This window comes from Vigna unguiculata, chromosome 7 (assembly GCF_004118075.2).
Source record: "Vigna unguiculata cultivar IT97K-499-35 chromosome 7, ASM411807v1, whole genome shotgun sequence".
NCBI lineage: Eukaryota > Viridiplantae > Streptophyta > Magnoliopsida > Fabales > Fabaceae > Vigna > Vigna unguiculata.
The window spans coordinates 22,484,425-22,499,205 of record NC_040285.1 but is presented as its reverse complement, the minus strand read 5'-3'; the positions used below and the strand labels follow the sequence as shown (position 1 = coordinate 22,499,205).

Here is a 14,781-nt window from a genome sequence, read left to right as displayed (position 1 = left end):
ACAGGTGGGCAAAATCCACGTTTGCTACTTGCTAGTCTGATGAAAAAGACGTGTGAGAGGTTTTTTGACTTTGAATGAAAAAGTTTGCTAATAAACAATCTTAAACTGCGTCAATTTTCTATTATCCTAAGATTGCATGGAATCTGCAACAGTCAACTAAATCAATCTATTTAAATAATTCATTTTGTTTGATTAAAAAAATTAAGTTCGAAGTTTTTTTTTTTTTTAAATAAATTTCCAAATAAACTCTCCCAACTTTATTTATTTAATTACACTTATTTACTTACATCTTTGGGTAGTCGAATTTGTATTGATGAATAATATTATTGGATTCTCTTCTCTCATCTTATTTTTTTTTATTAACAAAAAATTAAAAAAAAAACTAGTCTAAAATTTGATTTTTCATAATCTGAATTGTTAACACGAAAAATAAACAATAATTTAAGAATTAAAAAAGTAATGAGTTTGTTTGGATAACTTTTTTAAGTGGTTTTATTTGGAAAAAGAAATTTAAAGTTTGAATAGTTAAATATTATTAAGTTTCAACTTGACTTATTTAATTCATTTATACCTTGAATAATTTTATTTAATCCAACATATGCATTTTACTAGTTCTTTTAGAAGTAACTAAGGCTGGTATTCTTATTCTAAGTCTTATCTTTATTTATATTTAATAACTAGCTCAAAGTGAAAGATGATGGATAAATTTCTCTTTTACGATGAAGAAAAAGGATGATTAGGTTAAAAAAAGATTAAAAAATTTATTATCTATTTGCATAATGTATTTTATCTAACGATTTCATCGAATATATCATATTTAATTGCTACACTAAAAGAAAATGAAAGATGATGATACAAAATAATTGTAACATAATTATTTCATCATTCGTCGTATATATTGTAGACTTTTTGTAGAAATTGTTCTGCTACTATAATTGTTAATTTGCTTTTTCTCTTCTAATATACCAAAAAAAAAATTTGACTACTTTTAGGGTCTTTTTTCTTGGACTTCCAAAATTTCTTCTCCACCTCCAAAATTTCTTTAAATAAAAAAAAACTCTTCGACCATTAAAGTAAAGCCACGAAGATCACACCTTAAAATTATTTCAAGATGTCGACTTTCGAAAGTCAAAATATATTACCGTAAGTCAACTTTCAAAAGTCAAAATATATTACTAGAAGTCAAAATATATTATCGGAAGTCAAAATATATTACTGGAAGTCAACTTTCAAAAGTCAAAATATATTACCGGAAGTCAACTTTCGGAAGTCAAGATATATTATCGGAAGTCGACTTCCGAAAGTCAAAATATATTACCGGAAGTCGACTTCTGGAAGTCAAAAATTATTATCGAAAGTTAAAAAATTAATTTTATCTTAAATATTTTCAATTTTACTTAAAATTTATGTTTACTAAGTTTTAAATGTTTTTTATTTATAATTTTTTATTTTATTTATTTTTTATTTTTCATATTTCTTAATATATATTTTAAAAATAAAAATAATGAATATCTTTATATATAATTTTATTTTTATTTAATATATAAAAAAAATAGAAGTATAAAAATAAGTAAAATTAAAATAACATTAAACTTCAAATAAGAAAACAAAAAAAGAAAAAAATTATTCTGTTTTATTTAATTCTTTTTAATATTTAAATTTTATTTGAAATAATAAAACTTTAATATATATATATATATATATTAAATATGAATTTATTTTAATTATTTTTCATTTTAAATAAATTTATATTTAAAAATATAAAAAATATATAATTGAAAAAAAATTAAAAATAATGATTAAAATTAAATATTTAAATTTGAATAAAATTAAAAATAAATTAGGATGATCCTTAAAAGTAATACTTTAATTAAAAAAAGAAATATATATATATATATATATATATATATATATATATCATTTTTTTAAATTTAAAGTTTTATTATTTTAATTTAAATTATTTTTCAATTTATTTTTTATTTTTTCTTTAACATTTTTTTACTTATTTTGTATTTCTTAAAGTATTTTTTTTAAAACTTATATATTTTATAATATTTTATATGTGTTTTAAAAATAAAATAAAATTTTAATATATTTTTATTTATATGTAATTTTTTTTATGATGTATTAAAAAATAATTAAACTTTAAATTTAAGAAAAATGTAAAAGTAAAAAAGAATTATATGTATAGGTACCGGAAGTTGACTTCCGAAAAATAAATAAATAAATATATATATATATATATATATATATATATATATATATATATATATATATATATATATATATATATATATATATATATATATATATATATTTTGCGGATCTCGACTTCTATTAATATATATATTTTGACAGTTAAAATTGGATATCAATTTTTGAAAATATCTTTTATCGAAAGTTAATATCTGAAAATAATGTTGGAAATGTGATGTACGTGATTTCATTTAAATAGTCAAAAGATACTTTTAGAGTTGTAGAAATTTTTGGAGGTGTAAAAAAATGTTTGGAGGTGTAGAAAGAAAGATCCCTTTTAAATCCACGACACTGCAATAATTTTTTGTTTTTGCAAAATTATTCATCTAAAAGGGATCGCATTTATTTTAAACCCAATCCAAGATTCTGGCCCAAAATACTAAGCAAGAAAGCTCGATGCAGAGCCCAACTCATATTTGAATAAGCTTGATTTACTCTTTCTTTTACAATATTTCCCAATAGCTTAAGCCCAGAGGAGGTAATAAAGATATTTAAATCATACTGGTAATAAGGATACTCCCTCATGAGTAATATTATATATAATAGATATTTTAATAAGATTGATTAATACTTCCTTATATTATTGACATAAATATGAAATAATAAAATAATGTAATTGAAATAAATTTGATCTAAGATAATAGTTTTTCAAATTATTTTAAATAATTTTGTTCCAAACAAAATCGGGACAGAATAACGAATCAAAAAATAATTTAAAAAAATAGTGTGGAGTCGTCATTATAATTTATTCTGGAAAACATTATGAAAAATCATAAAAATAAGTGCAAGAGATCAGATTTTGGGTCTAGGAGTTGGTGATGCATGGGGAAAGTAGTAACATCCCATAACTTTCATCCTAAGACAATACTTTTAGTTAAAGATGGAAAAGATGTGTGTTTTTCAAGATGTTTATTTTTTCCAAAAAATATTAAGAAAAGAATGTACAAAAGAAACAATTTTTTTTCTTTTTGGTTTTTTGAGCTGACAAGAATGTACTCCGATCACAATATCTTCATTCGTAATGAAAAATTAGGTATCTCAAAATTTTAAATGAAAAGACTATTTGAAAAAATGATTTAGTTTTTACTTGGTAAACCCGACAAGGATCGACCTCATTCCTACGAATTTCCATTCATAATGGAAAATCAAAGATCAATAGTTCTTAATGAACCTTTTAAAATATAGTTGATTTGATTTTTTTTTTTATAATTTTGAAAACCTTTTATGTCTTTTGTATTTTTAGTTATTTGGAAAAGAAGATCATACGACGGGAGCGGCCGGACAAACACGAACACTAAAACTAAATAAAGAAAACTATGGCCTTCTTTTTAGTTATTTATATTTTTTAGAGAAAATATAATTGAGAATGTATGTCATACGACGTGAGTAGCCGAACAAACACGAAAAGAAATGAGGAAAACTATATTTAGCTTTTTTTAGAATAAAATATTTTTGAATAGTGGAACTAATGTCCATACAAAGAATACCAAGATTAGGTTTAAGAAAATGTGTACAATATGAAAACAAAATATAATGAAAATTGGTAATACGCAAATAAAAAAGAAAAAACTGGCAACGACATACCTTTTAAACTTTTCAATCCATATTCTTTTCTATCAATCTCACTCTTTCGTTTCGTACATATCAACTACTTTTTCTCCTTTCTTTTTTATTTTATTTTATTTTTATTTTGCCTCTTTCTTTCAGAATTTTGTTTTTCTGTCAAAAGATGTGTGTTTGTATGAGTGGTAATGGGGAAGAAAGAGGGAAGTGTAGAGAATATTTTATTTTTTTTCGATGCCTTTTCATATGAGAGACTGTGTATTTATATACCAATGTAATTCTAGCCTTAATTGTGATGAACAATATAAGGAAAGAATTAGTCATGATAGCAACACATTACAGGAATCACCAGCAAATTAGAGCATAATATCAATCATCTAAAAGAGATATTCCTTCTAATTATTAGAGTACTATCTTCTCTATCAAGAACAAGAACAAGGTAGAAAACAAAGAGTGAAGGAGGAAATATGTTGGGTTGCTGAGTTGATGAGAATCGGTGTGATAATTAAAAACATTTTTTTCCTTATTCTTCTATTTTTATTTTTTCTTTTTCTTTTTGCTATAATTAAAGTTTGAAAATCTTTAAAGAAAAATTTATTTTACCTTCTTTATTTGCCATTAACTATTTTTTTTTATTTTTTTCGAATATAAATTTATTCACTCGAACGAAATTGGGTATTGATAACTATCTCTCTTTATCTGCATAAATAAATTTTATTTGCTAGAATATAATAATTTAATGTAAATTCCATGAATTTTTTTATCCCCATCCAACATAGATTGATGTTCAAAAGATGAAATATCTATGTTAAAATTATATATTATTAGTTTAATATTTTCTCTTTGTGTGATTTTGATTAAGTGATGTATTATAACTTTTATTAGTGTATAAAATAAGAGAGTTTATTAGAATTTAAAAAATTAAAGTAAACATACATTTTTTAAAATATTTTTAATTTGACTATTTATTTGCCTTTTACATTTTTAAAAAAATATTTTTTAATTTTATGAACAATGTTTGATTAGTATTTGCAAATTTAATAAATATTTTGGTTCTCATGAATTATTATGTGTCATTGTAATATGAAATGTATACAATTGAAATATATACAATTATAATTTTTTTCTAAATATCTAATATTTAATAAACAAACATTCTTTTAATATTGAATATTTGATTATATTATTTTTTCTTTACCGTAATTATGTATTATTTTATAAATATTAATTAAATAATATTGAAAATAGTGAAAAAAATAGGTATGGGTATGAGTACGAATATATACACGTTAACCGGTAGGAGTGAGGATGAGACAAAAATTTGATACCCATTGAGTTTAGATATAGGATATGTGATAAATTTTTTTTTATCTATTTGAAATAACGAAACCGTCCCGTCATGCCTCATTGTCGTCCTTGTTAGTAATAATGTTAAAAGACTAATTTAGACTTTAATTTACAAACCAATTATTAGTATTTTTTATTAATAATAGACACTATTTTAGGTGTCAGTAATTTTTAGATTATAAAATAATATTTATAATAGTCAACACCGTAAATAATTTTTTTTAGTTTCTAAATTTAATTGTTATTTAATAATTTTTATATACTGACATAATAAAATAAATACAATTTTAATATTAACAAATAGTATTATAATTTTCCAAACTTAAATAATTTCATAAATCTAACTTTCATATAATTTATTTTGTATTTTTCTTCAATCCAACCATCTCTATTTTCATTCTACTGTTCATATATTTCTTTCAAAAAGTTATCTGTATTTCCACATATTTTTGTTCATTTTTAACGTCTATTTTCTCTCTCTTTATATTAAACATACCAAAAAAAAAGTATAAGGAATTTTTTTAGAAATTGAATTTAGAAGTAACTTAACATCAGAAATATATTTATAAGGTGAAAATTAATATATATATATATATATATATATATATATATATATATATATATATATATATATATATATATATATCCGCATTTTAGCATTAAGTTGTGATATCTCCATTACGAGAAGTGTTGATAACATGTTCCGACATAATAATATTTTTTTATTGGTTAAACATTATTTAAAAACTTCAAAATCACATAAAAAAATTATTAAATAGAATGTGAAATCCATAGATGTTTATAACTATGGCTCGTTTGGACAAATTTTTCGTAAGGACTCATAGTTTCTTTCTTTATTTATTTTTTAATTTGTGCTTTAATCGGGTTATAAAAGTTAGATTTCAATTCTTTTAGAAGTTTATCTATACTCTTGCTATAATTTCAACCGATAAAATATGACTTGTTGAGAGTGCGTGAAATTGAATTGTAAAATTTCTCACGCCAATATATACACGATAGGAAGCAAAATATTATCGTGGTAAATAAGAAGTTGTTCATTCAAATATATTAAAAAAACTATCCAAATCTGTGGAATTTTTAATTGGAATCGTGCTACCTTGTAATTTGATAGAAAATTGAATATTATATATTCTATAAGTGGATATTTTACGTGTTGTCCATTAAATTGGTGACCCGGTGATATATGGTTTTATATTTAAGCTTTTCCATGAAAAGAAAACAGTATCTATAGACGTGAAAATCACGTTCTAAGCCACACAGAACATGCTATTGACAATGAATTTTGTAGTTTCTAAGTCCATGACGTGCAACCAACTTCTTGCCGAATCCAATCATTCATATATTATCACAATTTATGCTTTAATCCCAACAAGGCATTATAGAGATCATTAGAAAATGATCAGGATCTATAAATACCCAAGGCACTTTGTGAATTGTATCTCATATCAACTTTGAAGCCTTTCCATATATCCTCTCACAAACCATTGTGAAGAAATTTATCAATGGCTTTCCTTCGATCCACCTTCGCCACCTCTACGCTTCTTCTAGCATTCTTAGCCATTGCATTCGCATCAGACTACTATGGATATGATCCAACACCAGAGGTTCAAAAGCCCAAAGCCAAAACAGATTACTACAACAATGATTATGGATCAACACCAAAGGTCGAGAAGGTTGAAAATAAAGTAGATTACAATCCACACCTTCCAAAACCAGACTATGGTGAAGAGTCCAAACCCAAAACAGATTACTACGACAATGCATATGGTCCAGCACCAACAGTTGAGAAGGTTGAAGACAAAGTAGATTACAACCCACATTTTACAAAACCATACTACGGTGGAGAGTCCACACCCACACCATATTACTATGACAATGGATATGGTCCTGCACCAAAGGTCGAGAAGGTTGAAGCCAAAGTGGATTACAACCCACATCTAACAAAACCAGCCTATGGTGATGAGTTCAAACCCAAAACAGATTACTACAACAATGATTATGGTTCAACACAAAAGGTCGAGAATGTTGAAACCAAAGTAGATTACAATCCACACCTTCCAAAACCAGACTATGGTGAAGAGTCCAAACCCAAAACAGATTACTATGATAATGGATATGGTTCAGCACCAAAGGTCGAGAAGGTTGCAGGCAAAGTAGATTACAACCCACACCTTACAAAACCTGACTACGGTGAAGAGCCCAAACCCAAAACAGATTACTACAACAATGGATATGGTTCAACACCAAAGGTTGAGAAAGATGAAGACAAAGTAGATTACAACTCACATCTTACAAAACCAAACTATGGTGAAGAGTCCAAGCCCAAAACAAATTACCATGACAATGAATATGGTCCAGCACCAAAGGTCGAGAAGGTTGAAGCCAAAGTAGATTACAATCCACACTTTACAAAACCAAACTATGGTGAAGAGTCCAAACCTAAAACAGTTTATTACAACAATGGATATGGCTTAGCACCAACAGTCCAAAAGCTTCAAGATGAATCAAGTTACAAACCACACCCTGCAAATCCCGATTATGATGAAGAGTCCAAATCTAAAACATATAACTTTGAAAATGGATACGGTCCATCACCGAAGGTTGAGAACCCTAAACCCAAAACAGACTACCAAGTTGAGAAACATGACCCTACCAAACCAAATTATTATGAAGTGCCCAAACCAAAAGGAAAAGATGAACAACATCTCTTTCCAACAACCATTGGTGTGCAAGGAGTTGTTTTATGTAAATCAGGTTCCACCTATTCTCCAATTCAAGGTAACATGTTTTCTTCATTGATGTAACAATTACATTTTCAATTGCCTATAGGTTGTTAATACATGTTTTAAAACAAATAAATTCATTTAAGTTTAGAGTTTGGTAAATATTTATTATTAATTGTATTTGCTATGTGTGACTGTGCAGGAGCTGTTACAAGAATTACATGTGGATGCAAGGATGAACATGGGTACGAGGCCAGTTCTATATCAGTATTGAGCCATGTGACAGATAATAAAGGTTATTTCTATGCAACAGTGTCACTTGAGGAACTTGAATCCAAATTGAAGGTAACTGAATGCAAGGCATATTTGGAAAGTTCTCCATTAGAGACATGCAAAGTTCCCACCGATGTAAACTATGGGATTAGTGGTGCTCATCTTTCTTCTTACCGCATTCTTGAAAACAAGGTCAAATTGTACACTGTGGGACCTTTCTTCTGTACCTCCCAACCTGCTAAGCCACTCCCCAATGGTTATTGAAGCACCTTCTATGAGGTCTATTGAAATGGCCGCAAAGTGGAAATCATGATTTTTTTTTCTTTTGTTTCTTCTTTTATCAATTTGTATTGTTGTGTGTTTTTCTTTTGATGTTTTTGATTTCATATGTAATTTATTGGTAGGAGGGGATGATGAAGCCTCCTTGCCTTCAAGAGATTTATGCTACAAATTTTAATTCTTTGTTCTTATATAAGTTTTATGAGTATTGAGCCTAAACCAAAATAAGTTTTATGATTCATCCTTTGGTCCTTATATAACTTTACTCTCTCTTAGGTGAACTGAGCAATAATTTCTTATTATGATAGACTCTAAATGATGTGTAGCAAATAATTTGCTAAAGTTCTTAGTTAGACGGTTAAAACATCTAATGAAAGGGAACAACAGACTAAAATCATCTAGTAGGGGAATAATAAACAACCTAATACAATCATTTATTAGATGTAACTATCTTAATGATTTTTTGTTATTCCCTTAACCTGGTTTTTATATATAGAGACCATTATGGATTTAGATGGGAAATTGAATTAGTACTCTCTGTGTATGGAAAATTTCAAGAATAATAAAAGTAATTTCTTTCAATCCTCTTTCATGTGTTTTCTTGAATTATAATTATTAAGAAACCAACAAATGACGTTGCTTCTAGGAACAAGAAAAAGAAACTCAAGTTGTTAAAGACATGGCTACCAAGCTTGGCATAAAAAAGTTTTTGAAGGATGATGACTTTAGATTGTGGGGGATCTAGATGGAAGTTATATTGATATAACAAGGTTGTGCTAAGGCTCTGAAGGGTGAGACAAACATGACAACATCTATGTCTTAGAAGGAGAATGTTAGCACGAGTGACCTTGGTGCATGGATTTGATGAAGCAAGTGAAGGATATCATATGAGGTTGATGAAGAATTGATGATCAAGCTAGAGACCTGCTAAATATGAAATTGACTTGAAGATCATGGAGCTTGTTGTTTTGTATTGTTTTCATAGACTATATGATGTAGGTTAAATGTCGTTTTGTCTTGGGTGTGCCCTTTTCAATATGTTAAAAAGGTTTTTAATAGGTTAAAAGGCTTGCTGCATATAGTTTTAGTATGAATTTATTCAATCATTTGAATTATTATTCAATCGACTGATTTCACTTAAGTTAACTAAAATAAATAGATTGTATGGACAAATCAACCTGTTGAATTCACTTATGACCAAGCTATATAAGATGATTTTCAAAGAGATGAGATATAACTTGAGATTTCTTAGTGCGAAAAATAATGATACGAATTTGGAAAACTCTCTCTCTCTCTCTCTCTCTGTATTACACAATGTGTAGTTGTTGATTGAAGATATTGGAAGCATTTTTGCTTTGTTGAAGCTAGAAGAACACGTGTTTGGTTGGCTAGGGTGAACCTCCACCAGGTTCGATTGTTCTTGTGCTTCTGTGTTGTTCTTGATGCGATTCCAGGTCTGTAAGTGTGGTTCTTACAATGTTGGGGATAAAATTCTTGTAGGATTCAAGAATCTTGGTGTTTTGCTTTATTCAAAAGGGTAATCTTGGAAGGATTGTGTAAAAATTTTGATATAGTGCATGATTAGGCTTAGGTTGTCTTGATAAACTAGATATATGTCAAATATTGAGTGAAGCAGTATAAAAATCATTGTGTGATCTTCTTTCTATTATCTTGTTCATCATCTAAATCTTAAGAAAACCAATTAAATAAATCTTTTTAAGGTGTGCATGTGTTTTTACGTTATCTAGTAATATAACTAAGTTGAATATATTGATTGGAACATATTTTGGTTGAGAAATTATGTTGTTTGAGTGAGTTTCGTGCATTTTGCGTTTCTGCATAATTTCCCAAAATATCAACTGATGTTTTTATATTTTAATCTATTAAATCATATTGCATGAATATATTAATCTACTGATTTTGGTTTTAATCAGTTGAAAGTGTATAGTTCTGCAATATTTGCATTCTGATTTCGTGATTAGTTTAATTCAACAAAAAATGGGTTTTAAGTTTTTAAAAAGTAAACAAAGTTCTATAAAGCCAATTCAATCCTTGTTCTTGGCTAAACTATCCATTTCATTACTTACAATTGGTATTTAGAGCAAAGTTCTTGAAAGTTATTCAAGTTTGATCCTAAAACTTTTTGAAATGGCATAAAAAAAAGCTTCCTTTTGCAGAAGGTGCTTCTATACATAGGCCACTTATGTTAAGTGGTATTAATTATTGTACTGGTCCAGAGAAGGTGGTTCGGTTTTAGGCCGAGATGATAGTTACAAGGGAAGAGAAAGGACTCCACCTCGGACTAGAACGGATTGTCACTTCGTCCCTTATATAGCACAGTAAAGGACAAAGTATCGACGAACTCGGAGAATCCCAGATTTCAGGTTGACTCCAGCCGAAATATTAGAAGATGCGGAAATATCTAAACATTTGCACTATCCCAATAATACAGGGAGAACACTCGGAAGCAGACCGAACGCTTGGGTAAGTTTCACCAGGCTAGAGGTCATGACACAAACTCGTGTTATGCTTTAAATAACCAACTCTCCACGTTAGCAGATAGGGGACTCATGGGGAAATATATAAAATCTGATACAGATGTAGAACCATCTAGAACTCGTCCAGTCCCCGATTTGCATGAAACACCTGTGCTGGGGGATTTCAATACGATAGTAGGAGGTTTCGCGGGAGGAGGACAAGCTCAGCTAGGAAAAGATATGTAAGGAGTGTCATGACTACGGCCAAAATCGAAAGGCCAAAGAAAGTTCCGGCCATAGTGCTTTCAAGTGAAGACCTAAAGGGAGTAGTTCCACACGAAGATGATCCTATAGTCTTGTCTGTTATCATGATGGGAAGGAATGTTCATAGAGTGCTAGTTGATCAAGGGAGTTCTGCAGATGTGATGTTCTGGAACACCTATGCAGGGTTGCAAATACCGACGGACCAATTAAGGCCTTTTGATGGAGTACTTGTTGGTTTCTCAGGAGATCAGGTGGAAGTTAAAGGGTATGTTGATCTTCGAACGACTTTTAGAGACAAAGAAGATGCTAAAACTATATTTATACGTTATATAGTTGTCAACGCACCTTCATCATACAACTTACTGCTAGGAAGACCTTCTATCAATAAATTGGGAGCAATGATATCGACGGTCCATTTGAAAATGAAGTTTCCTACTGATGATGGGAAAGTGCTCCTCACTTTATCAGTAAATCAGGAAGTGGCTCGCAAATGTTATGAAGATAGTCTAAGGTCAAAAAGGAAGGTTGCGTATTCAGTCAGCACAATGGAGGTAGTCGTAGATCCCGAGTTAGATACTAGACTAGTACATTCCGAGAGAAGACCTCAGCCTGTGGGAGAGATAAAAGAAGTACTCATAGAGGGCAAGAAATTAAGAATTGGAGGGGATTTGAGTTTAGAACAAGAGCAACAACTTGTACAAGTACTAAAGAAAAACCTTTCTTCATTTGCTTGGAGTGTAGCAGATATGATAGGAATAGATCCCGATTTTTTATGCCATAAACTCAACATTAATCCCTCGGCTAAACCTAAAGTTCAGAGGCGTAGACAGTTGAGTGGGGATCGTGCTCAGGCAGCTACCGAGGAGGTATGTAAGCTATTAGAAGCGGCTCATATCCAGGAGATACAATATCCGACTTGGTTAGCAAATGTGGTGATGGTAAAAAAGTCTATTAGAAAGTGGAGAATGTGTGTTGATTTTACTGACCTAAACAATGCATGCCCCAAGGATTCGTATCCTTTGCCTAATATAGATGCGTTGGTTGATAGTGCATCAGGTTGTGCTTTGTTAAGCTTCTTGGATGCTAATTCAGGCTATAACCAGATAAAAATGCATTCATTAGATGAAGATAAGACAACATTCATGGGAGGAACGACTAATTACTGTTATCGGGTAATGCCTTTTGGGTTAAAGAATGCAGGAGCTACATATCAAAGGTTAATGGATCGAATTCTGGTGTCCATGTTAGGGAGGAATGTGCATGCATATGTTGATGATATGGTAGTCACCTCGATAAAGGAGAAAAGGCATCAGTGAGATTTGGAGGAATTATTTGTCACGATTAACAAATACAGGCTCAAACTTAACCCCGAGAAGTGTGTTTTTGGGGTTAAGGTAGGGAAGTTTATGGGTTTCTTGCTCACCGAAAGGGGAATAAAAGCTAATCCAGATAAATGTGTAGCCATCATAAATATGAGGAGTCCAAGCAATGTTAAAGAGGTACAGAGGTTGACGGGAAGGATGACGGCTTTGTCTCGTTTTCTTGCTAAAAGTGGAGATCGGGGTTTTCCCTACTTCCAATGCTTGAAGAAAAATGAAAAGTTTCAATGGATCGATCAATGCGAGGAAGCTTTTCAAAAGTTAAAAGAGTATCTAGGTAAACCACCGGTATTGTGCAAACCCGAGAAGGGCGCTGATCTAGCGTTATATATCTCGGTGACCGAGCATGCAGTTAGTTCGGTATTGGTACGAGAGTCTGGTGGGGATCAGAAGCCTGTGTATTTCGTAAGTAAGGTACTTCATGGTGCTGAGGTAAGATACCCGACTATAGAGAAGGCCGCATTGGCTATAGTGGTGTCGGCTTGGCGTTTAAGACATTATTTCCAAAATCATAGTGTCAAGGTGATGACAAATTTGCCAATCAGGTACATACTGCAAAAACCTGATATATCAGGCAGGTTGGTTAAATGGGCAATAGAGCTCTCGGAGTATGGGATACAATATGAATCACGAGGGCCGATCAAAGCTCAATTTTTAGTTGATTTTTTAGTAGAGTTATCTGAACCACCTGTCGCTGATCGGCGCGTAAAGGAGATATCATGGATTTTATCAGTGGATGGGGCTTCTAATTTGAGAGGAAGCGGTGCTGGTATAGTTTTAGAAGGACCAGAGGGAGTCTTGATTGAACAATCTTTGAGATTTGCTTTCAAAGCTAGTAACAACCAAGCAGAATATGAAGCTTTGATAGCAGGGATGCTTTTAGCTAAAGAAATGGGTATCACTAGGTTGTTAGTCAAAAGTGATTCCGGATTAGTAGTAGGGCAAGTGACCGGAGAGTTCCAGGCTCGTGATCCACAGTTAGCTAAATATTTAGAAGTGGTCCAATCTATTGCGAAAAATTTTGTTCTCTTTGAATTCGTGCATGTTTCGAGAGAGCAAAATTGCCGAGCTGATTTGTTATCCAAGTTGGCTAGTTGTTTGAAACCAGGGCAGCATAAGTCGGTGATAAGAGAAACGTTGGTAGCTCCTCGGGTAGATACGCGGGAGAAACATCAGGTTTCAGATATTTTGATGGCTGAAAAATCTTGGATGACACCTTTAAGAAGCTATCTTGCGGATAACAAGTTACCTGAGGATGTGAATGAGGCTCGAGCCGATATACACTGATCGATGGCCGTTTTTTTAGGTATGGATTTTCTAGGCCTTTGATGATTTGTGTAGGAAGGAGAGAGGCATTTCGGCTCATGACCGAACTCCATGAGGGCATATGTGGAAGTCACGTTGGAGGGAGAGCATTGATGTTGCAGATAGTTCGGGGAGGGTTCTTTTGGCCCACTATGAAGAATGACTGTATAGAGTATGTCAGGAAATGTGAGTCATGTCAAAAACATGCTGATTGGAGCCATGCGCCACCAGAGGTGCTGCATTCTATTAATACACCTTGGCCCTTTCACACTTGGGGAATAGACATTTTGGGTCCGTTTCCTAAAGGGGTGAGACAGTTCAAGTTTTTGATTGTTGCTGTGGAATATTTTACAAAGTGGATTGAAGCCGAGTCGGTTGCTGTGATTTCGGGTAGTCGGGTTCGGAAATTTATCTGGAAGAATATAATATGCCGATTTGGTGTTCCACGCCGAATTATTTCGGACAATGGAACTCAATTTGCATGCTCACAGGAGAGGCAATTATGTGATGAAGTCGAGATTAAGCAGGTTTTTTCTTCGGTGGAGCATCCTCAAACGAATGGCCAAGCGGAAACGGCCAATAAAGTGATATTAAGGGGTGTGAAACGAAGGTTGATGGCAGCAAAAGGAGAGTGGCCAAATGAGATACACCGAGTGTTATGGGCATACCACACCATACCTCAGACGTCTACTCGAGAAACTCCATTTACCTTGGTATACGGCACAGACGCAATGATCCCGATAGAAGTTGGGTTGCGGGCAAACCTTGATGTTATAGACGAAGTCAGGGACTTGGCTCATATTTCAGGTGAAGCAATGAAGAGGAGGTTAGAAAGAAGTTACAAGACTAAGGTAATACCTCGGGGTTTCCAGGCACAGGATTTGGTACTAAGGA

The 14,781-nt window shown here is 31.3% G+C and overlaps 1 protein-coding gene and 1 pseudogene across 1 annotated transcript; both read left to right on the top strand.

Moving 5' to 3' along the window:
- The first annotated feature begins 6,609 nt into the window (after positions 1-6,609).
- Positions 6,610-8,681, top strand: LOC114190522 (annotated as a pseudogene).
- A 3,928-nt stretch (positions 8,682-12,609) lies between these two features.
- On the top strand, positions 12,610-13,869 carry LOC114191302. Its single transcript, XM_028080473.1, has one exon. It carries the CDS (start codon positions 12,610-12,612, stop codon positions 13,867-13,869), a length of 1,260 nt encoding a protein of 419 aa, XP_027936274.1.
- Positions 13,870-14,781: the final 912 nt, after the last annotated feature.